This window comes from Hyla sarda, chromosome 3 (genome assembly GCF_029499605.1).
Source record: "Hyla sarda isolate aHylSar1 chromosome 3, aHylSar1.hap1, whole genome shotgun sequence".
Taxonomy (NCBI): domain Eukaryota; kingdom Metazoa; phylum Chordata; class Amphibia; order Anura; family Hylidae; genus Hyla; species Hyla sarda.
In genome coordinates this window covers 442026392-442052791 of record NC_079191.1, presented here as the reverse complement: position 1 = coordinate 442052791, position 26400 = coordinate 442026392, and the positions used below count along the sequence as shown (strand labels likewise).

General features: G+C 46.8%; 1 protein-coding gene across 1 annotated transcript in view; it reads right to left on the bottom strand.

Annotated features, from left to right (window-relative positions):
* LOC130361092 (kinesin-like protein KIF6) overlaps positions 1-11718 on the bottom strand; it is a 110718-nt gene extending 99000 nt beyond the window's left edge. The window contains exons 1-2 of the mRNA XM_056563658.1: positions 11518-11718; positions 2820-2926 (exon numbers count right to left, since the gene is read on the bottom strand). Of these exons, the coding sequence (XP_056419633.1) occupies positions 2820-2926; positions 11518-11577 (167 nt within the window). The 5' untranslated portion in view covers positions 11578-11718. The remainder of the gene's footprint in view (positions 1-2819; positions 2927-11517) is intronic.
* Positions 11719-26400: the final 14682 nt, after the last annotated feature.

Below are 26400 nucleotides of genomic sequence, written 5' to 3'. Positions count from 1 at the left end.
AAAAGGGTGTGTATCATAAGAGGAAGGCTATTTCTAAATTTGAATCGATATGGGGACCGTGGATTGATACCCCGGGCCTGCCTTCCACGTATCTTAGAAGAACTCTCATAGATATATTGCTGGGAAGTGTTGGGGGAGGGTCTCACTGATGTATGGACATCCTTGTTTTATCCTATTCCTCTTCTGTGCTTGTATGTGTGCTGACCTTTACTTCTCTACTTTATGTTCGACTGTTTTTGAGTATTTGTTGGGGGTGGACCTAGTCGGTTTGGTATACTGATGTCTCCTATACGCGTCAATTGTCTATTTGCTCTCTGAATAGTCCGTTGCAGATGTTTGGCGTTTCAGACGCATTGCGTATTTGTAGGTTAACATGTTTATATATGGTCCTGCACTGTTCATACCGAAAGCTGTTTATTGCTTTTATGAAGAGAAGACACGTGGGTGGGAAGTGGGAGGGGTTTTTGTGGGTGGGAGTGGGAGGTAGGAATTTTTGTATGTATTATTGATTTTTTTTTTTTTTTTGTTTTGTTATGTGTTATTGGAAAAAGTTCAATAAAAATTTACCTGACTTAAAAAAAAAAATATCCATGGTGGTCTAGGCTGATGGGTTAACAGAGCTATCCACGGTGGTCTAGGCTGGTGGGTTAGTACAGATATCCACGTGGTCTAGGCTGGTGGGTTAGTACAGATATCCACGGTGGTCTAGGCTGGTGAGTTAGTACAGATATCCATGGTGGTCTAGGTGTCATGTCTGTATTGGTCTGTGTTCACACACAGCCTATTGGTTTTGCTGTGTGTGAACAGTTTTATGTTTCCTGGTCAGGGAAGAGTTAATGTCTCTGGCTCTTCAGCTTCAGCCTCTGTTAGCCAATAGCCTTTTGGGTGTGTCTATTTATCTTCTGCTAAGCTAGACATGCTGCTAACTTGCTACTGCCATGCGGCTTATGGAGGCTGGGTGAAACTCTTCTTATTTGAGCTTTTAATCTACTATATCTGTTTTAGCATGCACATTGTATTTTCTGGTTTTAGCCGCTCTTGGTTTTGGCATGCTCTTAGTAGATTTTAAGCTGTTTAGTCAGTTTTAGGATTTGTATATCCTTTCTGTGATGTGTCTGTTCACACTGTGGATTCTCTTGTATCCATTTATGTGAAGTTTTGTATTTTATATTTCTGTTTTCCTAATGGCTTAATGTATTAATGGCTATTCCTATAGTGGAGTGTCCAGTTTGCGTGTCCAGTGTGAACAGTGTCCTATGTTAGGCATCCCTGTTTCTGCTCCATGGGGACAATCCTGTCTACTGGAGGTTTTCTGAGGGATTGCGATTCCTGTCTTATTCAGTGTGTACTGTGTTCTATAATTTTATCCTGTGTATCTAGATATCCCTGTTACCTGTCCATGGGGAATCCGGGGAATTGAGAATTAGTACAAGATATCTCTGTGCTCCAAGGTGGGCTCTGGGAGATTGCGTTCTAGTATCAAGACATTCCTGTTTCTACTGGAGGATATCTGGGGGATTGCAATAATTCCTGTTTAGCTACTGATCCCTGTTTCTGGTCCATGGCGACTTTGTGTCTATTGGACGTTCTGGGGAATTATGCTATATTCCTGTTTGTTCCTATAGTCTGTTGACTTTTCCGTTTTCCTGTATGGTGTTTTGAACTCTGTTATTTAACTCTTTATACATATCTTTGGAGTTCTGTTCATGATCACTTATCTATGAGTCCTCTGTTCACGGCCACTGAGCCCCCTGTTCATGTCCACTGATCTATGGTGTCCTCTGTTCACGACCGCTGATGTTTCCTCTGTACTACTCTCTGATCTGTGTCCTCTGAACTTATATACTATAGAGTTGTATGTTCCTGTTAGTTTTCTGGTTGGTGACAGACTATTTATTAGTGTGTGTTTTTATTAGGCCCCAGCACTTTAGTTCAGGGAGGGACCGGTGCCCAGTTGTCGATTCATCGTTTAGGGTGGATGGGCAAGTGGGCAGGGAGAGCAGTTTTAGGGTCAGTTTAGGGCTCACTCTCCCTGTCCCCCTGGTCGGTCCCTGACACTAGGCTGGTGGGTTAGTACAGATATCCACGGTGGTCTAGGCTGGTGGGTTAGTACAGATATCCACGGTGGTCTAGGCTGGTGGGTTAGTACAGATATCCACGGTGGTCTAGGCTGGTGGGTTGGTACAGATATCCACGGTGGTCTAAGCTGGTGGGTTGGTACAGATATCCACGGTGGTCTTGGCTGGTGGGTTGGTACAGATATCCACGGTGGTCTAGGCTGGTGGGTTGGTACAGATATCCACGGTGGTCTAGGCTGGTGGGTTAGTACAGATGTCCACGGTGGTCTAGGCTGGTGGGTTAGTACAGATATCCACGGTGGTCTAGGCTGGTGGGTTAGTACATATATCCACGGTGGTCTAGGCTGGTGGGTTGGTACAGATATCCATGGTGGTCTAAGCTGGTGGGTTGGTACAGATATCCATGGTGGTCTAAGCTGGTGGGTTGGTACAGATATCCATGGTGGTCTAGGCTGGTGGGTTAAGAGAGATATCCATGGTCGTCTAGGCTGGTAGGTTAAATACCAGCTGGTTCAGTGATTCCTATCCTCTTCAGGTATCATCACTAATAGTTATAGAGTCCAGTGCAGGGCAGGAGGCAGAGAGGACTGTGCGGCTGTGCTCTCCATGTAGTCGCACAGATCAGGACTAATATATATATATATATATATATATATATATATATATATATATATATATACGTGACGCTGCTGATTAAATCTTTAAAATATTTTATCAAAATTCTGCAGAGATTGAACATACCGGAACTTGTAGCTCTCCCGCTTATTATTGACAAATCCGTCTGCCAGGTCTCGTGGGACGATAATCTCCAGGGAAGACGCGGCCTCCTCATTATTAACCGAATAGATCTGTGGGTAGAGCAGAGATCAGTATAGTCGATAATAAACCCCATAATATCATCAATAATATCCCGATAATATACCCAATAACTTCCCGATAATATACCCGGTAATATCACCAATAACATCCCCGATAACATCCCCGATAATATACCAGATAATATAACTGATAACATCCCGATACCATACTAGATACCATACCCGATACCATCCTGATAATATACCCGATAATTTACCCGATAACATCCCAGATAATATAACTGATAACATCCCGATACCATCCTGATAATATACCCGATAATATCACCGATACAAGAGACAGAATAAGATTTAGGACCCACGTCAGACCACATTTAGCTAAATCACCCAGCAGTACACATAAGGAAAAAAGAACACTAATAGTGTGTTCAGGGTGTAATTAACCCCTTAAGGACTCAGGGCGTACTTGTACGCCTTGTGTCCCGCTAACAGGGTTTAAACCGCTCTTGGCAGACGTCTGGTGGTATATGAGTGTTTGTAGGTGGTGCGCCAGCAGGTTGGCATTTGCAGACACCAAATGACGTGATTGATATTTATCTTATTTGGTCCTCGGCATCTTTCATTACTTATGTGTTGGAATCATATTATTTTTACACTTATTTGTTGTGTAGATTTTACTAGATAACTATTAAAAGATATATTTTAATCACACCCTGAACACATTATTAGTATAATATACACAAAAATATCCCAAAGTAGTGCCTACTATAGAGCGTGCACTCAGGTCTTAGCCAGGACTGTGGAGCGTGCGCTCAGGTCTTAGCCAGGACTGTGGAGCGTGCGCTCAGGTCTTAGCCAGGACTGTGGAGCGTGCGCTCAGGTATTAGCCAGGACTGTGGAGCGTGCGCTCAGGTATTAGCCAGGACTGTGGAGCGTGCGCTCAGGTATTAGCCAGGACTGTGGAGCGTGCGCTCAGGTATTAGCCAGGACTGTGGAGCGTGCGCTCAGGAATTAGCCAGGACTGTGGAGCGTGCGCTCAGGTATTAGCCAGGACTGTGGAGCGTGCGCTCAGGAATTAGCCAGGACTGTGGAGCGTGCGCTCAGGAATTAGCCAGGACTGTGGAGCGTGCGCTCAGGAATTAGCCAGGACTGTGGAGCGTGCGCTCAGGAATTAGCCAGGACTGTGGAGCGTGCGCTCAGGTATTAGCCAGGACTGTGGAGCGTGCGCTCAGGTATTAGCCAGGACTGTGGAGCGTGCGCTCAGGAATTAGCCAGGACTGTGGAGCGTGCGCTCAGGTATTAGCCAGGACTGTGGAGCGTGCGCTCAGGTATTAGCCAGGACTGTGGAGCGTGCGCTCAGGTATTAGCCAGGACTGTGGAGCGTGCGCTCAGGAATTAGCCAGGACTGTGGAGCGTGCGCTCAGGTATTAGCCAGGACTGTGGAGCGTGCGCTCAGGTATTAGCCAGGACTGTGGAGCGTGCGCTCAGGTATTAGCCAGGACTGTGGAGCGTGCGCTCAGGTATTAGCCAGGACTGTGGAGCGTGCGCTCAGGTATTAGCCAGGACTGTGGAGCGTGCGCTCAGGTATTAGCCAGGACTGTGGAGCGTGCGCTCAGGTATTAGCCAGGACTGTGGAGCGTGCGCTCAGGTATTAGCCAGGACTGTGGAGCGTGCGCTCAGGTATTAGCCAGGACTGTGGAGCGTGCGCTCAGGTATTAGCCAGGACTGTGGAGCGTGCGCTCAGGTATTAGCCAGGACTGTGGAGCGTGCGCTCAGGTATTAGCCAGGACTGTGGAGCGTGCGCTCAGGTATTAGCCAGGACTGTGGAGCGTGCGCTCAGGTATTAGCCAGGAATGTGGAGCGTGCGCTCAGGTATTAGCCAGGACTGTGGAGCGTGCGCTCAGGTATTAGCCAGGACTGTGGAGCGTGCGCTCAGGTATTAGCCAGGACTGTGGAGCGTGCGCTCAGGTATTAGCCAGGACTGTGGAGCGTGCGCTCAGGTATTAGCCAGGACTGTGGAGCGTGCGCTCAGGTATTAGCCAGGACTGTGGAGCGTGCGCTCAGGTATTAGCCAGGACTGTGGAGCGTGCGCTCAGGTATTAGCCAGGACTGTGGAGCGTGCGCTCAGGTATTAGCCAGGACTGTGGAGTGTACGCTCAGGTATCAGTACTGTGGAGTGTACGCTCAGGTATTAGTACTGTGGAGTGTACGCTCAGGTATTAGTCAGTACTGTGGAGTGTACGCTCAGGTATTAGTCAGTACTGTGGAGTGTACGCTCAGGTATTAATCAGTACTGTGGAGTGTACTCTCAGGTATTAGTCAGTACTGTGGAGTGTACTCTCAGGTATTAGTCAGTACTGTGGAGTGTACGCTCAGGTATTAGTCAGTACTGTGGAGTGTACTCTCAGGTATCAGTCCTGTGGAGTGTACGCTCAGGTATCAGTACTGTGGAGTGTACGCTCAGGTATCAGTACTGTGGAGTGTACGCTCAGGTATTAGTCAGTACTGTGGAGTGTACGCTCAGGTATTAGTCAGTACTGTGGAGTGTACGCTCAGGTATTAGTCAGTACTGTGGAGTGTACGCTCAGGTATTAGTCAGTACTGTGGAGTGTACGCTCAGGTATTAGTCAGTACTGGGGAGTGTACGCTCAGGTATTAGTACTGCGGAGTGTACGCTCAGGTATTAGTACTGCGGAGTGTACGCTCAGGTATTAGTACTGCGGAGTGTACGCTCAGGTATTAGTACTGCGGAGTGTACGCTCAGGTATTAGCCAGGACTGCGGAGTGTACGCTCAGGTATTAGCCAGGACTGTGGAGTGTACGCTCAGGTATTAGTACTGTGGAGTGTACGCTCAGGTATTAGTACTGTGGAGTGTACGCTCAGGTATTAGTACTGTGGAGTGTACGCTCAGGTATTAGTACTGTGGAGTGTACGCTCAGGTATTAGTACTGTGGAGTGTACGCTCAGGTATTAGTACTGTGGAGTGTACGCTCAGGTATTAGTACTGTGGAGTGTACGCTCAGGTATTAGTACTGTGGAGTGTACGCTCAGGTATTAGTACTGTGGAGTGTACGCTCAGGTATTAGTACTGTGGAGTGTACGCTCAGGTATTAGTCAGTACTGTGGAGTGTACGCTCAGGTATTAGTCAGTACTGTGGAGTGTACGCTCAGGTATTAGTCAGTACTGTGGAGTGTACGCTCAGGTATTAGTCAGTACTGTGGAGTGTACGCTCAGGTATTAGTCAGTACTGTGGAGTGTACGCTCAGGTATTAGTCAGTACTGTGGAGTGTACGCTCAGGTATTAGTCAGTACTGTGGAGTGTACTCTCAGGTATCAGTCCTGTGGAGTGTACGCTCAGGTATCAGTACTGTGGAGTGTACGCTCAGGTATTAGTACTGTGGAGTGTACGCTCAGGTATCAGTACTGTGGAGTGTACGCTCAGGTATCAGTACTGTGGAGTGTACGCTCAGGTATCAGTACTGTGGAGTGTACGCTCAGGTATCAGTACTGTGGAGTGTACGCTCAGGTATTAGTCAGTACTGTGGAGTGTACGCTCAGGTATTAGTCAGTACTGTGGAGTGTACGCTCAGGTATTAGTCAGTACTGTGGAGTGTACGCTCAGGTATCAGTACTGTGGAGTGTACGCTCAGGTATCAGTACTGTGGAGTGTACGCTCAGGTATTAGTACTGTGGAGTGTACGCTCAGGTATTAGTACTGTGGAGTGTACGCTCAGGTATTAGTACTGTGGAGTGTACGCTCAGGTATTAGTACTGTGGAGTGTATGCTCAGGTATTAGTCAGTACTGTGGAGTGTACTCTCAGGTATTAGTCAGTACTGTGGAGTGTACTCTCAGGTATCAGTACTGTGGAGTGTACGCTCAGGTATCAGTACTGTGGAGTGTACGCTCAGGTATCAGTACTGTGGAGTGTACGCTCAGGTATTAGTCAGTACTGTGGAGTGTACGCTCAGGTATTAGTCAGTACTGTGGAGTGTACGCTCAGGTATTAGTCAGTACTGTGGAGTGTACGCTCAGGTATTAGTACTGCGGAGTGTACGCTCAGGTATTAGTACTGCGGAGTGTACGCTCAGGTATTAGTACTGCGGAGTGTACGCTCAGGTATTAGCCAGGACTGTGGAGTGTACGCTCAGGTATTAGTACTGTGGAGTGTACGCTCAGGTATTAGTACTGTGGAGTGTACGCTCAGGTATTAGTACTGTGGAGTGTACGCTCAGGTATTAGTACTGTGGAGTGTACGCTCAGGTATTAGTACTGTGGAGTGTACGCTCAGGTATTAGTACTGTGGAGTGTACGCTCAGGTATTAGTACTGTGGAGTGTACGCTCAGGTATTAGTACTGTGGAGTGTACGCTCAGGTATTAGTACTGTGGAGTGTACGCTCAGGTATTAGTACTGTGGAGTGTACGCTCAGGTATTAGTACTGTGGAGTGTACGCTCAGGTATTAGTCAGTACTGTGGAGTGTACGCTCAGGTATTAGTCAGTACTGTGGAGTGTACACTCAGGTATTAGTCAGTACTGTGGAGTGTACGCTCAGGTATTAGTCAGTACTATAGAGTGTACGCTCAGGTATTAGTCAGTACTGTGGAGTGTACGCTCAGGTATTAGTCAGTACTGTGGAGTGTACGCTCAGGTATTAGTCAGTACTGTGGAGTGTACGCTCAGGTATCAGTACTGTGGAGTGTACGCTCAGGTATTAGTACTGTGGAGTGTACGCTCAGGTATTAGTACTGTGGAGTGTACGCTCAGGTATTAGTACTGTGGAGTGTACGCTCAGGTATTAGTACTGTGGAGTGTATGCTCAGGTATTAGTCAGTACTGTGGAGTGTACTCTCAGGTATTAGTCAGTACTGTGGAGTGTACTCTCAGGTATCAGTACTGTGGAGTGTACGCTCAGGTATCAGTACTGTGGAGTGTACGCTCAGGTATCAGTACTGTGGAGTGTACGCTCAGGTATCAGTACTGTGGAGTGTACGCTCAGGTATTAGTCAGTACTGTGGAGTGTACGCTCAGGTATTAGTCAGTACTGTGGAGTGTACGCTCAGGTATTAGTCAGTACTGTGGAGTGTACGCTCAGGTATTAGTACTGCGGAGTGTACGCTCAGGTATTAGTACTGCGGAGTGTACGCTCAGGTATTAGTACTGCGGAGTGTACGCTCAGGTATTAGCCAGGACTGTGGAGTGTACGCTCAGGTATTAGTACTGTGGAGTGTACGCTCAGGTATTAGTACTGTGGAGTGTACGCTCAGGTATTAGTACTGTGGAGTGTACGCTCAGGTATTAGTACTGTGGAGTGTACGCTCAGGTATTAGTACTGTGGAGTGTACGCTCAGGTATTAGTACTGTGGAGTGTACGCTCAGGTATTAGTACTGTGGAGTGTACGCTCAGGTATTAGTACTGTGGAGTGTACGCTCAGGTATTAGTACTGTGGAGTGTACGCTCAGGTATTAGTCAGTACTGTGGAGTGTACGCTCAGGTATTAGTCAGTACTGTGGAGTGTACACTCAGGTATTAGTCAGTACTGTGGAGTGTACGCTCAGGTATTAGTCAGTACTATAGAGTGTACGCTCAGGTATTAGTCAGTACTGTGGAGTGTACGCTCAAGTATTAGCCAGGACTGTGGAGTGTACGCTCAGGTATCAGTACTGTGGAGTGTACGCTCAGGTATTAGTCAGTACTGTGGAGTGTACGCTCAGGTATATTAGTCAGTACTGTGGAGTGTACGCTCAGGTATTAGTCAGTACTGTGGAGTGTACGCTCAGGTATTAGTCAGTACTGTGGAGTGTACGCTCAGGTATTAGTCAGTACTGTGGAGTGTACGCTCAGGTATTAGTCAGTACTGTGGAGTGTACGCTCAGGTATTAGTCAGTACTATGGAGTGTACGCTCAGGTATTAGTCAGTACTATAGAGTGTACGCTCAGGTATTAGTCAGTACTATAGAGTGTACGCTCAGGTATTAGTCAGGACTGTGAAGTGTACGCTCAGGTATTAGTCAGTACTATAGAGTGTACGCTCAGGTATTAGTCAGGACTGTGGAGTGTACGCTCAGGTATTAGTCAGTACTGTGGAGTGTACGCTCAGGTATTAGTCAGGACTGTGGAGTGTACGCTCAGGTATTAGTCAGGACTGTGGAGTGTACACTCAGGTATTAGTCAGTACTATAGAGTGTACGCTCAGGTATTAGCCAGGACTGTGGAGTGTACGCTCAGGTATTAGTCAGGACTGTGGAGTGTTAGTCAGGTATTAGTCAGTACTATAGAGTGTACGCTCAGGTATTAGCCAGGACTGTGGAGTGTACTCTCAGGTATTAGTACTGTGGAGTGTACGCTCAGGTATTAGTACTGTGGAGTGTACGCTCAGGTATTAGTACTGTGGAGTGTACGCTCAGGTATTAGTACTGTGGAGTGTACGCTCAGGTATTAGTACTGTGGAGTGTACGCTCAGGTATTAGTACTGTGGAGTGTACGCTCAGGTATTAGTACTGTGGAGTGTACGCTCAGGTATTAGTCAGTACTGTGGAGTGTACGCTCAGGTATTAGTCAGTACTGTGGAGTGTACACTCAGGTATTAGTCAGTACTGTGGAGTGTACGCTCAGGTATTAGTCAGTACTATAGAGTGTACGCTCAGGTATTAGTCAGTACTGTGGAGTGTACGCTCAAGTATTAGCCAGGACTGTGGAGTGTACGCTCAGGTATCAGTACTGTGGAGTGTACGCTCAGGTATTAGTCAGTACTGTGGAGTGTACGCTCAGGTATATTAGTCAGTACTGTGGAGTGTACGCTCAGGTATTAGTCAGTACTGTGGAGTGTATGCTCAGGTATTAGTCAGTACTGTGGAGTGTACGCTCAGGTATTAGTCAGTACTGTGGAGTGTACGCTCAGGTATTAGTCAGTACTGTGGAGTGTACGCTCAGGTATTAGTCAGTACTATGGAGTGTACGCTCAGGTATTAGTCAGTACTATAGAGTGTACGCTCAGGTATTAGTCAGTACTATAGAGTGTACGCTCAGGTATTAGTCAGGACTGTGAAGTGTACGCTCAGGTATTAGTCAGTACTATAGAGTGTACGCTCAGGTATTAGTCAGGACTGTGGAGTGTACGCTCAGGTATTAGTCAGTACTATAGAGTGTACGCTCAGGTATTAGTCAGGACTGTGGAGTGTACGCTCAGGTATTAGTCAGGACTGTGGAGTGTTAGTCAGGTATTAGTCAGTACTATAGAGTGTACGCTCAGGTATTAGCCAGGACTGTGGAGTGTACGCTCAGGTATTAGTACTGTGGAGTGTACGCTCAGGTATTAGTACTGTGGAGTGTACGCTCAGGTATTAGTACTGTGGAGTGTACGCTCAGGTATTAGTACTGTGGAGTGTACGCTCAGGTATTAGTACTGTGGAGTGTACGCTCAGGTATTAGTACTGTGGAGTGTACGCTCAGGTATTAGTACTGTGGAGTGTACGCTCAGGTATTAGTACTGTGGAGTGTACGCTCAGGTATTAGTACTGTGGAGTGTACGCTCAGGTATTAGTACTGTGGAGTGTACGCTCAGGTATTAGTACTGTGGAGTGTACGCTCAGGTATTAGTCAGTACTGTGGAGTGTACGCTCAGGTATTAGCCAGTACTGTGGAGTGTACGCTCAGGTATTAGTCAGTACTGTGGAGTGTACACTCAGGTATTAGTCAGTACTGTGGAGTGTACGCTCAGGTATTAGTCAGTACTATAGAGTGTACGCTCAGGTATTAGTCAGTACTGTGGAGTGTACGCTCAAGTATTAGCCAGGACTGTGGAGTGTACGCTCAGGTATCAGTACTGTGGAGTGTACGCTCAGGTATTAGTCAGTACTGTGGAGTGTACGCTCAGGTATTAGTCAGTACTGTGGAGTGTACGCTCAGGTATTAGTCAGTACTGTGGAGTGTACGCTCAGGTATATTAGTCAGTACTGTGGAGTGTACGCTCAGGTATTAGTCAGTACTGTGGAGTGTATGCTCAGGTATTAGTCAGTACTGTGGAGTGTACGCTCAGGTATTAGTCAGTACTATAGAGTGTACGCTCAGGTATTAGTCAGTACTATAGAGTGTACGCTCAGGTATTAGTCAGGACTGTGGAGTGTACGCTCAGGTATTAGTCAGTACTATAGAGTGTACGCTCAGGTATTAGTCAGGACTGTGGAGTGTACGCTCAGGTATTAGTCAGTACTATAGAGTGTACGCTCAGGTATTAGTCAGGACTGTGGAGTGTACGCTCAGGTATTAGCCAGGACTGTGGAGTGTACGCTCAGGTATTAGTCAGTACTATAGAGTGTACGCTCAGGTATTAGTCAGGACTGTGGAGTGTACGCTCAGGTATTAGTCAGTACTATAGAGTGTACGCTCAGGTATTAGTACTGTGGAGTGTACGCTCAGGTATTAGTCAGTACTATAGAGTGTACGCTCAGGTATTAGTCAGTACTATAGAGTGTACGCTCAGGTATTAGTCAGTACTATAGAGTGTACGCTCAGGTATTAGTCAGTACTATAGAGTGTACGCTCAGGTATTAGTCAGTACTGTGGAGTGTACGCTCAGGTATCGGTGTCTCCCCGGCTGTACCCCCACTCCCCTCTCACCCCGGGCGGCCTCCGGCTCGGCTTCACCCGGGCATAGATCTGGATGGTCTGCTTCACCATCTTCCCGGGCACTTCCGAAACAGGTGCGGAGCTCTTAACAACCGTTACTAGGGAAACTACCCAAAATCCTCCGCGGCACAAGCTGGCATCTTATTGGTAAACACCGTATTGGGCGGAGTTAAGCGGGATCTGGGCGGGGTATGCGCGCAACCTGTAAGGACCGGTGACACGCCCCCCGTCACTTGACCAGCTTAGTGTGAAATGACACCACGTGCTATTGTCCTCACAGCAAATAGTGTGATAGTAATTATCAGTGCAATCCAATATATCAATTATTACTATTATTATTATTATTACTATTATTATTATTATTATTGGATATAGAGAGGTAGGTGTGTATATAGAGGGGGGCTGTGTATATAGAGAGGTAGGTGTGTATATAGAGGGGGTCTGTGTATATAGAGAGGTAGGTGTGTATATAGAGGGGGTCTGTGTATATAGAGAGGGGGTCTATGTATATAGAGAGGGGGTCTGTGTATATAGAGAGGGGGGCTGTGTATATAGAGAGGGGGGCTGTGTATATAGAGGGGGGCTGTGTATATAGAGGGGGGGGCTGTGTATATAGGGGGGGGGCTGTGTATATAGAGGGGGGGGGCTGTGTATATAGAGGGGGGGGGCTGTGTATATAGAGGGGGGGGCTGTGTATATAGAGGGGGGCTGTGTATATAGAGGAGGTGTATATAGAGGGGGGGCTGTGTATATAGAGGGGGGGGTGTATATAGAGGGGGGCTGTGTATATAGAGGGGGTCTGTGTATATAGAGAGGGGGTCTGTGTATATAGAGAGGGGGTCTGTGTATATAGAGGGGGGCTGTGTATATAGAGGAGGTGTATATAGAGGGGGGCTGTGTATATAGGGGGGCTGTGTATATAGGGGGGGGCTGTGTATATAGGGGGGGCTGTGTATATAGAGGGGGGGCTGTGTATATAGAGGGAGGCTGTGTATATAGAGAGGGGGCTGTGTATATAGAGAGGGAATGTGTATATAGAGGGGGGGCTGTGTATATAGAAAGGGGGCTGTGTATATAGAGGGGGGGCTGTGTATATAGAGAGGGGGCTGTGTATATAGAGAGGGAATGTGTATATAGAGGGGGGGCTGTGTATATAGAAAGGGGGCTGTGTATATAGAGGGGGGGCTGTGTATATAGAGAGGGGGCTGTGTATATAGAGGGGGGGCTGTGTATATAGAGGGGGGCTGTGTATATAGAGGGGGGGCTGTGTATATAGGGGGGGCTGTGTATATAGAGAGGGGGCTGTGTATATATAGAGGGGGGCTGTGGATATAGAGGGGGGCTGTGTATATAGAGAGGGGGCTGTGGATATATAGAGGGGGGCTGTGGATATATAGAGGGGGGCCTGTGGATATATAGAGGGGGCTGTGGATATATAGAGGGGGGGTTGTGGATATATAGAGGGGGGGCTGTGTATATAGAGGGGGGCTGTGGATATATAGAGGGGGGGGCTGTGGATATATAGAGGGGGGCTGTGGATATATAGAGGGGGGGTTGTGGATATATAGAGGGGGGGTTGTGGATATATAGAGGGGGGGGGGCTGTGGATATATAGAGGGGGGCTGTGGATATATAGAGGGGGGGCTGTGTATATATAGAGGGGGGGCTGTGGATATAGAGGGGGCCTGTGGATATATAGAGGGGGGGCTGTGTATATATAGGGGGCCTGTGGATATATAGAGGGGGCTGTGGATATATAGAGGGGGGTTGTGGATATATAGAGGGGGCTGTGGATATATAGAGGGGGGCTGTGGATATATAGAGGGGGGCTGTGGATATATAGAGGGGGGGCTGTGTATATATAGAGGGGGGGCTGTGGATATATAGAGGGGGCCTGTGGATATATAGAGGGGGGGCTGTGTATATATAGGGGGCCTGTGGATATATAGAGGGGGCTGTGGATATATAGAGGGGGGTTGTGGATATATAGAGGGGGCTGTGGATATATAGAGGGGGGGTTGTGGATATATAGAGGGGGGGCTGTGGATATATAGAGGGGGGGTTGTGGATATATAGAGGGGGGGCTGTGGATATATAGAGGGGGGCTGTGTATATATAGGGGGGGCTGTGGATATATAGAGGGGGGGGCTGTGGATATATAGAGGGGGGGCTGTGTATATATAGGGGGGGCGCTGTGTATATAGAGGGGGGGCTGTGGATATATAGAGGGGGGGCTGTGGATATATAGAGGGGGGGCTGTGGATATATAGAGGGGGGGTTGTGGATATATAGAGGGGGCTGTGGATATATAGAGGGGGGGCTGTGGATATATAGAGGGGGCTGTGGATATATAGAGAGGGGGCTGTGGATATATAGAGGGGGGCCTGTGTATATATAGAGGGGGGCCTGTGTATATATAGAGGGGGGGCTGTGGATATAGAGGGGGGTTGTGGATATATAGAGGGGGGCTGTGTATATAGAGAGGGGGCTGTGGATATATAGAGGGGGGGCTGTGTATATATGGGGGGCTGTGTATATAGAGGGGGGGTCGCTGTGGATATAGAGGGGGGGCTGCGGATATAGAGGGGGGGCTGTGTATATAGAGGGGGGGTCGCTGTGGATATAGAGGGGGGGGCTGCGGATATAGAGGGGGGGCTGTGTATATAGAGGGGGGGTCACTGTGGATATAGAGGGGGGGGCTGCGGATATAGAGGGGGGGCTGTGGCCTTCCTATGGGGAGTAATAATCTGCAGCATCATATGTCCTACAGGATATCCGCTCCATCCTATGAGGTGAAGTATATTTACGCAATATGTTGGGGAAAATAAATCTCTTTCGGGTTTAATCACACGTCCAGTATTCTGCGCAGGATTTGAAGCGGTGCTCAGTCATTAAGTTTACATTGAAATCTGCAGCATAAAACCTGAACATCAAATCTGCGCAGAAAACTACGTGTGAATAGACCCTTAAAGGAAAACTGTAGTGGTATATAACTTATGCCCTATCCGAAGGGCAGAGGGTAAGTTATAGATTGTAGGGGGGTCAGACTGCTGGGGCCCCCCGGGATCTCCTGGCAGTGTGCAGGAAAAATGACTAAGCGAGCGTCTGTGCATGCTGGGAGTTGTAATCTTGAAACAGCTGGAGGTCCACAGTTTGAAGACCACTCTATACAGAGATCAAAACAACAAGAAAAAAGCTGGCAACCATAAGTAATGCACCGACACATGTAGATGTAATTATAAATACACTTTTATTGACAGAGACCAAAGAAAAAAGGGGGGAGAAAAACACCATTAAAGGGGTATTCCAGGAAAAAACTTATTTATATATATATATATATATATATATATATATATATATATATATATATATATAATCAACTGGCTCCAGAAAGTTAAGCAGATTTGTAAATTACTTCTATTAAAAAAATCTTAATCCTTTCAGTACTTATGAGCTTCTGAAGTTAAGGTTGTTCTTTTCTGTCTAAGTGCTCTCTGATGACACATGACAATGCCCATGTTTAGAAGCAAATCCCCATAGCAAACCTCTTCTAAACTGGGCAGTTCCCGAGACACGTGTCATCAGAGAGCACTTAGACAGAAAAGAACAACCTTAACTTCAAAAGCTCATAAGTACAGAAAGGAATAAGATTTTTTAATAGAAGTAATTTACAAATCTGTTTAACTTTCTGGAGCCAGTTGAGATATATAAAAAAGTTTCTTCCTGGATAACCCCTTTAAAAACATGTGAGTATAAAGAGCACAGGAATGTAATCCTACCCCAACCACCTAACTCATACTCTAGAGCAGTGGTATTCATCCTGCGGACCTCCAGATGTTGCAAAACTACAATTCCCAGCATGCCTGGACAGCCGTTGGCTGTCCAGGCATGCTGGGAGTTGTAGTTTTGCAACATCTGGAGGTCCACAGGTTGGAGACCACTGCTCTATAGCATACAAAGGTGAAGAAATGACCAAATGGTTATGAATGAAAAAACACCAGAACCTATAATACCTGATATATATAAAGAATCACATTTATCATTCATTGCAAACGTTTGGCTTTTATGACATTTTTTTTAACTTCCTTTTGCTTACATGCGACCTGTTTATTAAATTGTCGCACGACCTTGATAAATAAATCGCACGTAAGCAAAACCCGGGAATCCCGCTTACAAAAGCATTTTTTAAAGCAGAAAAGTTTTCCCTCATGTTAATAGCCGAAGTTCTTTATCTTCTCTTTATTACCAGTAGCGTTACTAGAGAGTGAGGGGGAGGGGGGCGTACCGCATCGGGTGACTCTATGGTTTTGCTGCAGGACCTTTGGAGGTTCCCGTGACGTGTTCACCCACAATGCAATGTAACGGTGAGTGACAGTTGTTACGGACCAATCCAAAATGTCCGGCCCCTGCCCATATAAGGGACCTGCGCCATCTTGATCCCTCTCTTGGGTTGATGACTCTGGAAGAGGTAGGACATCCGCAGCTTACAAGACGATTTACTAGGCCAAAGCCTTGCGGCCTCAGCCTCTAACATAGCGGATAGACTAAGCAATTCCCCGCTACTCACCGCAAGATCACTGGACCTAATTACTCCCCTAAATCCAGCGGATCTCTGCTATACAATCCTTCAGAAGCTAAATTGGGCTTATCTGATCCCAACCCACTGTCAATCGCTGCTCAGCTATATCTATAGAGACTCTGTTATCTGGACTGTTACTATTACTACATGTACAGAAATTCTTCAGTAAAAGTTCCTGCAGGTTTTCAGTTAACAGCGGTTGTGAACAATCCTTTATTTCTGCATCACCTATTGCTCTTGGGAAGGGTGGCAATAGGCCTATCAAGAATATAGCATTTAACCCTCACCCTGGCGTCACGAGTGGCAAGGGTTAACAGCGCCCTTAACTATCCTGAACAGCAACACCCTAACTACCCTACACCCCCACAAGACAGTGCCCTCTCATCCGCCACCACAATACTATGCCGCACCGTGAATATCCGTACTCTGGAGGCTTTTTTGTTTAATTCTGAGCGCGCATTTTGTGAAGCTGGTGGGCGGAGTCTTGCGTCGCTGCGCTGAGGCCGGAGTTTACGTTAGGAAGGAAGACAGCGCAGCACAAACAGGCACATAAACAATAGTGAAGCCACAATAAAAAAAAATGTCTCGGTACGTTACCCACCCCAAAATGTGCATGAACCTGTATTACTAGGGATGGTTCTTTTTTTTTTTAAGGACAAATTTTATCATGTACTTGTCCTAAAATTATCAAGGTGTGCGGTGTGCGGTGTGCATTCTCAACCTTAAAATGAATAGTTATTAGTTATATAATTAATGTTTTCTTTAATTAACATTAATGTAGTAGCTTTGTGTTATGATGCAGAACAAGAACAGTTGTTACAGTGGGTGTTAATGACGTCTGCACTTTCTATAAGCCAGGTCGGACCTGGAATACATAGGCGACTTTTAAATGGAGATGCGACATTTTTTCTTCATAAATAGCGACTATCGCATTTGATAAATACGCGACCGCTGCAAAGTAAAAAAATAAATAAATACTACGTGAGCAGATTACAGAAATGTGCTTTGGGATGCGTAAAAATTAAAAAGTCGCAGCATGTATTGTGCGCAAGTACGTGCAACTTTTTTACGCAAAAAAAATCTACTACAGAGCCCGATAAATCTCCTTCTTTATAGATTTACGTACGTTTTGGGGCTATCATTGGCCACTGACATCTATTCAGGTATTATAGGTTCTGGCGTTTTTTTATTCCTATACATTTGGTCGTGTCTTCACCTTTGTATACTATGGAGTATGAGTTAGGGGGTTGGGGTAGGATTACATTCCTATGCGCAGTATACTCACATGTGCTTTTAAAGGGGTACTCCGGCGCTTAGACATCTTATCCCCAATCCAAAGGATAGGGGATAAGATGCCTGATCGCGGGGGTCCCGCCGCTGGGGACGCCGCACCTCATTAAAATCAGTCCCTGGAGCTTGTTCGCTCCGGGTCTGATTACCGTCGATCACAGGGACTGAGCGTTGGGACATCACGGCTCCGCCCCCATGTGACGTCACGGCTCTGCCTCTCAATTCAAACCTATTGGTGTGACAGCTGTCAAGCCCCCTCCCATAGGTTTGCATTGAGGGGCGGAGCCGTGATGTCATAAGGGGCGGAGCCATGACGTCACAACGCTCCGTCCCTGTGATCGACTGTAATCAGACCCGGAGCGAACACACTCCGGGGTCTGATTTTAACGGGGTGCGGCGTCCCCAGCGGTGGGACCCCCGCGATCAGGCATCTTATCCTTTGGATAGTGGATAAGATGTCTTGGGGCCGGAGTACCCCTTTAAGTGTTTTTATTGGGGGTTTTTCCCCTCCTTTTGTCAATAAAAGTGTCTTTATAATTACATTTACATGTGTTGGTGCATTACTTATTGTTGCTTTGTTCTTGTTGTTTTGATCTCTAGTTTTTTGCCGACCCCTTTGCACCCACATTGATTACAGCTGCGGCGCCCATCTTTCCTCGTCTATAAACACTTTATACAGAGGTTCGGACTCTGTATAAATCATCAGAACATGGAGGATCCAAGGAGAACAGACTGTGCAGAGGGAAGGAGTCTCAGAGATTACGGAGCTCAAAACTGGAGTCATCGCGAATAAACAGGAAGCGAGGAGCTAAAAATAGCCTCATCCCATCGCAAGGAACGCGGCCGCGACATTTATCAATCTGGAGCTGTAACAAGCAGGTGTCACTGAGCGGCAACAAACCATCGGGAATAGTGAATGGATAGGCTGTATTCTCAGTGATGTCACCGCTGATCTCTAGTGATGGATAGGCTGTATTCTCAGTGATGTCACCGCTGATCTCTAGTGATGGATAGGCTGTATTCTCAGTGATGTCACCGCTGATCTCTAGTGATGGATAGACTGTATTCTCAGTGATGTCACCGCTGATCTCTAGTGATGGATAGGCTGTATTCTCAGTGATGTCACCGCTGATCTCTAGTGATGGATAGGCTGTATTCTCAGTGATGTCACCGCTGATCTCTAGTGATGGATAGGCTGTATTCTCAGTGATGTCACCGCTGATCTCTAGTGATGGATAGGCTGTATTCTCAGTGATGTCACCGCTGATCTCTAGTGATGGATAGGCTGTATTCTCAGTGATGTCACCGCTGATCTCTAGTGATGGATAGGCTGTATTCTCAGTGATGTCACCGCTGATCTCTAGTGATGGATACGATGTATTCTCAGTGATGTCACCGCTGATCTCTAGTGATGGATAGGCTGTATTCTCAGTGATGTCACCGCTGATCTCTAGTGATGGATAGGCTGTATTCTCAGTGATGTCACTGCTGATCTCTAGTGATGGATAGGCTGTATTCTCAGTGATGTCACCGCTGATCTCTATTTAATGGATAGGCTGTATTCTCAGTGATGTCACCGCTGATCTCTAGTGATGGATAGGCTGTATTCTCAGTGATGTTACCGCTGATCTCTAGTGAATGGATAGGCTGTATTCTCAGTGATGTCACCGCTGATCTCTAGTGATGGATAGGCTGTATTCTCAGTGATGTCACCGCTGATCTCTAGTGATGGATAGGCTGTATTCTCAGTGATGTCACCGCTGATCTCTAGTGATGGATAGGCTGTATTCTCAGTGATGTCACCGCTGATCTCTAGTGAATGGATAGGCTGTATTCTCAGTGATGTCACCGCAGATCTCTAGTGATGGATAGGCTGTATTCTCAGTGATATCACCGCTGATCTCTAGTGATCTCTAGTGATGGATAGGCTGTATTCTCAGTGATGTCACCGCTGATCTCTAGTGATGGATAGGCTGTATTCTCAGTGATGTCACCGCTGATCTCTAGTGATGGATAGGATGTATTCTCAGTGATGTCACCGCTGATCTCTAGTGAATGGATAGGCTGTATTCTCAGTGATGTCACCGCTGATCTCTAGTGATGGATAGGCTGTATTCTCAGTGATGTCACCGCTGATCTCTAGTGATGGATAGGATGTATTCTCAGTGATATCACCGCTGATCTCTAGTGATGGATAGGATGTATTCTCAGTGATGTCACCGCTGATCTCTAGTGATGGATAGGCTGTATTCTCAGTGATGTCACCGCTGATCTCTAGTGATGGATAGGCTGTATTCTCAGTGATGTCACCGCTGATCTCTAGTGAATGAATAGGCTGTATTCTCAGTGATGTCACCGCTGATCTCTAGTGATGGATAGGCTGTATTCTCAGTGATGTCACCGCTGATCTCTAGTGATGGATAGGCTATATTCTCATTGATGTCACTGCTGATCTCTAGTGATGGATAGGCTGTATTCTCAGTGATGTCACCGCTGATCTCTAGTGAATGAATAGGCTGTATTCTCAGTGATGTCACCGCTGATCTCTAGTGATGGATAGGCTGTATTCTCAGTGATGTCACCGCTGATCTCTAGTGATGGATAGGCTGTATTCTCAGTGATGTCACAGCTGATCTCTAGTGATGGATAGGCTGTATTCTCAGTGATGTCACCGCTGATCTCTAGTGATGGATAGGCTATATTCTTATTGATGTCACTGCTGATCTCTAGTGATGGATAGGCTGTATTCTCAGTGATGTCACCGCTGATCTCTAGTGATGGATAGGCTGTATTCTCAGTGATGTCACCGCTGATCTCTAGTGATGGATAGGCTGTATTCTCAGTGATGTCACCGCTGATCTCTAGTGATGGATAGGATGTATTCTCAGTGATGTCACCGCTGATCTCTAGTGATGGATAGGCTGTATTCTCAGTGATGTCACCGCTGATCTCTAGTGATGGATAGGCTGTATTCTCAGTGATGTCCCCGCTGATCTCTAGTGAATGGATAGGCTGTATTCTCAGTGATGTCACCGCTGATCTCTAGTGATGGATAGGATGTATTCTCAGTGATGTCACCGCTGATCTCTAGTGATGGATAGGCTGTATTCTCAGTGATGTCACCGCTGATCTCTAGTGATGGATAGGCTGTATTCTCAGTGATGTCACCGCTGATCTCTAGTGATGGATAGGATGTATTCTCAGTGATGTCACCGCTGATCTCTAGTGATGGATAGGCTGTATTCTCAGTGATGTCACTGCTGATCTCTAGTGATGGATACGCTGTATTCTCAGTGATGTCACTGCTGATCTCTAGTGATGGATAGGCTGTATTCTCAGTGATGTCACCGCTGATCTCTAGTGATGGATAGGATGTATTCTCAGTGATGTCACCGCTGATCTCTAGTGATGGATAGGCTGTATTCTCAGTGATGTCACCGCTGATCTCTAGTGATGGATAGGCTGTATTCTCAGTGATGTCACCGCTGATCTCTATTTAATGGATAGGCTGTATTCTCAGTGATGTCACCGCTGATCTCTAGTGATGGATAGGCTGTATACTCAGTGATGTCACCGCTGATCTCTAGTGATGGATAGGCTGTATTCTCAGTGATGTTACCGCTGATCTCTAGTGAATGGATAGGCTGTATTCTCAGTGATGTCACCGCTGATCTCTAGTGATGGATAGGCTGTATTCTCAGTGATGTCACCGCTGATCTCTAGTGATGGATAGGCTGTATTCTCAGTGATGTCACCGCTGATCTCTAGTGATGGATAGGCTGTATTCTCAGTGATGTCACCGCTGATCTCTAGTGAATGGATAGGCTGTATTCTCAGTGATGTCACCGCAGATCTCTAGTGATGGATAGGCTGTATTCTCAGTGATGTCACCGCTGATCTCTAGTGATGGATAGGATGTATTCTCAGTGATGTCACCGCTGATCTCTAGTGATGGATAGGCTGTATTCTCAGTGATGTCACCGCTGATCTCTAGTGAATGAATAGGCTGTATTCTCAGTGATGTCACCGCTGATCTCTAGTGATGGATAGGCTGTATTCTCAGTGATGTCACCGCTGATCTCTAGTGATGGATAGGCTATATTCTCATTGATGTCACTGCTGATCTCTAGTGATGGATAGGCTGTATTCTCAGTGATGTCACCGCTGATCTCTAGTGAATGAATAGGCTGTATTCTCAGTGATGTCACCGCTGATCTCTAGTGATGGATAGGCTGTATTCTCAGTGATGTCACCGCTGATCTCTAGTGATGGATAGGCTATATTCTTATTGATGTCACTGCTGATCTCTAGTGATGGATAGGCTGTATTCTCAGTGATGTCACCGCTGATCTCTAGTGATGGATAGGCTGTATTCTCAGTGATGTCACCGCTGATCTCTAGTGATGGATAGGCTGTATTCTCAGTGATGTCACCGCTGATCTCTAGTGATGGATAGGCTGTATTCTCAGAGATGTCCCCGCTGATCTCTAGTGAATGGATAGGCTGTATTCTCAGTGATGTCACTGCTGATCTCTAGTGATGGATAGGCTGTATTCTCAGTGATGTCACCGCTGATCTCTAGTGATGGATAGGATGTATTCTCAGTGATGTCACCGCTGATCTCTAGTGATGGATAGGCTGTATTCTCAGTGATGTCACCGCTGATCTCTAGTGATGGATAGGCTGTATTCTCAGTGATGTCCCCGCTGATCTCTAGTGAATGGATAGGCTGTATTCTCAGTGATGTCACCGCTGATCTCTAGTGATGGATAGGATGTATTCTCAGTGATGTCACTGCTGATCTCTAGTGATGGACAGGCTGTATTCTCAGTGATGTCACTGCTGATCTCTAGTGATGGATAGGCTGTATTCTCAGTGATGTCACCGCTGATCTCTAGTGATGGATAGGCTGTATTCTCAGTGATGTCACCGCTGATCTCTAGTGATGGATAGGCTGTATTCTCAGTGATGTCACCGCTGATCTCTAGTGATGGATAGGCTGTATTCTCAGTGATGTCACTGCTGATCTCTAGTGATGGATAGGCTGTATTCTCAGTGATGTCACTGCTGATCTCTAGTGATGGATAGGCTGTATTCTCAGTGATGTCACCGCTGATCTCTAGTGATGGATAGGATGTATTCTCAGTGATGTCACCGCTGATCTCTAGTGATGGATAGGCTGTATTCTCAGTGATGTCACCGCTGATCTCTAGTGATGGATAGGCTGTATTCTCAGTGATGTCACCGCTGATCTCTAGTGATGGATATGCTGTATTCTCAGTGATGTCACCGCTGATCTCTAGTGATGGATAGGCTGTATTCTCAGTGATGTCACCGCTGATCTCTAGTGATGGATAGGCTGTATTCTCAGTGATGTCACCGCTGATCTCTAGTGATGGATAGGCTGTATTCTCAGTGATGTCACTGCTGATCTCTAGTGATGGATAGGGTGTATTCTCAGTGATTTCACCGCTGATCTCTAGTGATGGATAGGCTTTATTCTCAGTCATGTCACTGCTGATCTCTAGTGATGGATAGGCTGTATTCTCAGTGATGTCACCGCTGATCTCTAGTGATGAATAGGCTGCATTCTCAGTGATGTCACCGCTGATCTCTAGTGAATGGATAGGCTGTATTCTCAGTGATGTCACCGCTGATCTCTAGTGATGGATAGGCTGTATTCTCAGTGATGTCACCGCTGATCTCTAGTGATGGATAGGCTGTATTCTCAGTCATGTCACCGCTGATCTCTAGTGATGGATAGGCTGTATTCTCAGTGATGTCACCGCTGATCTCTAGTGATGGACAGGATGTATTCTCAGTGATGTCACCTCTGATCTCTAGTGATGGATAGGCTGTATTCTCTGTAATGTCACCGCTGATCTCTAGTGATGGATAGGCTGTATTCTCAGTGATGTCACCTCTGATCTCTAGTGATGGATAGACTGTATTCTCAGTGATGTTACCGCTGATCTCTAGTGAATGGATAGGCTGTATTCTCAGTGATGTCACCTCTGATCTCTAGTGATGGATAGGCTGTATTCTCAGTGATGTCACCTCTGATCTCTAGTGATGGATAAGCTGTATTCTCAGTGATGTCACCTCTGATCTCTAGTGAATGGATAGGCTGTATTCTCAGTGATGTCACCTCTGATCTCTAGTGATGGATAGGCTGTATTCTCAGTGATGTCACCTCTGATCTCTAGTGATGGATAGGCTGTATTCTCAGTGATGTCACCGCTGATCTCTCGCTGCCCCATGTTACTGTATCTAATGCAGTAATGACTGTTACATGATCTCTTTTATGACATTTTTCCGTTTTATGCGCTGTTCTTCTCATTGCTCAGTAACCCTCATTCTCCGTCCAGGACTCTGCGCCAGATTTCTTTATAACCTTTCCATAAACCTCTTGTAATGTTGAGTATATAACAATGTCTTCCCTCTATGAATTCTTCCTGATTGCTTCCATGTTCGCTCTGCGCCGGTTCCCACCATCTCCGTCTCTTCCTGAATCATCTTAGAACGTTCTGGAGCCGGTCCCTCTTGGACACAATGGCCGCTGTCGGAAATGGCTTTCCATGAGGTCACCTAGCAACCTATAAAGCGTCTAAATAAATGTCCAAACATCCCCATATTGCGTTGGACATTTTTGCCATCTCACCTCATCTCGTTCTCGCTGGCTGACCCTGCGTCATGTGACTCGCGAGACGTTCCAGTATCTTCTCTCTTTTTGGCCATCAGAAACGGAACGCGATCCTTCAGCAAATGATTATGGGAACTGTGGACGGGCCGAGCGTTCTGCATTAACCCTATCCCCTATCCCACTGTTTCCCAACCCGGGTGCCTCCAGCTGTTGCAAAACTACAACTCCCTGCTGGGAGTTGTAGTTTTGCAACAGCTGGAGGCACCCTGGTTGGGAAACACTGCCCTACCCTAAGGATAGCGGATAGGTTTCAGATCTCCCGTATGGGGCCCCGGCAGTCCGCTGGAAGGGGGCGTGTTCAACCACCGCACAAACACGCCCCCTCAATGCACTCCGGCTCTCCCATAGAGTTGTATTGAGGGGGCGTGTTTGTGCGGTGGTTGAACACGCCCCCTTCCTGCGGACTGCCGGGGTCCCAGACAGGAGATTGTGGGGGGGTCCCAGCGGTTGGATCTCCCGCGTTCTGAAACCTATCCGCTATCCTTAGGATAGGTCAGTGTTTCCCAACCGGGGTGCCTCCAGCTGTCGCAAAACCGCACTATTTGGCCTGAGAGCCGGGGCCCCGTTCATATCCTTAGGATTGGGGATACGTTTTAAGTACTCCTTTAAATGTTCTTCATGCTCCTTTAACCCCCTTCCCAAAATTTGACATACATGCATATCCTTACGCGGTGGGTACCAGCTGCAGCGGCTGGGAGTATAGCCCCCTAGATCAGTGGTCTTCAAACTGTTGTCGTCCAGGTGTTGCAAAACTACAACTGCCAGCATGCCCAGAGAGTTAACCCCTTTCTGAAATTCTAAATTTGTTGTTTATGTGTATCCATACGCTGTGGGTTCCAGCTGCAGCTGACACCCACCATCAGGGGCTAGAATTGGAGATAACGCTGATCCAGGCTGTTTAACCCCCTAGATCACTGGTCTCCAAACTGTGGACCTCCAACTACAACTCCCAGCATGCTCGGAGAGCCAACTCCTTCCCGAAATTCTAAATGTGACTTTTATAGATATCCATACACGGTGGGTACCAGCTGCAGCTGACACCTATCTTTAGGGGCTGTTTTTGGAGATAACTCTGATCCTAGCTATTTAGCCCCCTAGATCAGTAGTCTCTAAACTATGGACCTCCAGCTGTTACAAAACTACAACTCCCAGCATGCTGAGAAAGTCATCTCTTTCCCGAAATTCTAAATTTGACTGTTTATGTATACAGTATCCACACGTGGTAGGTACCAGCTGCAGCTGACACCCGCCATCAGGGGCTGGGATTGGAGACAACTGTGATCGTGGCTGTTAAACCCTCTAGATGTATACCAATACACAGCAGGTACCAGCCACAACTGTCCCCCCCCCCCCCCCAACCAGTGGTCTCCAAACTGTGGACCTCCAGCTGTTGCAAAACAACAACTCCCAGCATGCTCGGAGAGTCAACCATTTCTGTAAATTATAAATTTGTTGTTTGCAGTGGGTACTAGCTGTTGGGGCTGGGATACGAGAGAACTCTGATCCTGGCTGTTTACCCCCTAGATTAGTGGTCTCCAACCTGTGGGCCTCCAGCTGTTGCAAAACTACAACACCCAACACTTGAAGAGATAACCCTTTGTTTAAAGTCCCATGCAAGTCTATGGGAAATGTATGTTCCAGCATAACCCAAATGGCTGGAGATATTTTGATGAAACTTTGTACACGTTACTTTTATGTCAAATAAAAATATATATCGTAGTTAAATTAACCCTAACCTACTCCCTTACGTGAAGGATGGGGTTTTTGTCTTCAGTCCCATGCAAGTATATAGGACTTCCAGTACCTTACTACAAACTCTGCTCTGCATCTCCTGGTGAGTCCATCTGTGATGAAGGCAGATGTTATTACCCTAGGGGCAGATGGCATTAACCCCTTGTATTTGTGACGCCAGGACGTGGTTAACCTCTGCACCACCCGAGGTATGGCCGCTGAATTATGGGCTAGGCGCGGGGCAAATAATAACTCCGATGCCAAGTTACGGTACAACGGAAGCTTTACCAAGGCAGACAGATGGAATGGTCTTTACAGCGCAGTTAGGCCCAAGGAGATGACCAGTGACTTAGGAGACTTGTGGGCTCACTGGGACTTGTAATAGACTTGGCTGAATTATGCAGACCCACGCTGAATTTAGACATACTTGACTGACTTGACTAGGACTGACTAGTCTTCACCCCTTGTGTAAATTACCAGTGTGGTGTCCCGGTACCGTATTGCATACTGTACCTTGTATGGTGGTCCCCAAAGTCAGAGTTACTACGTTCAGGTAGGGTCCCCCAGGTGG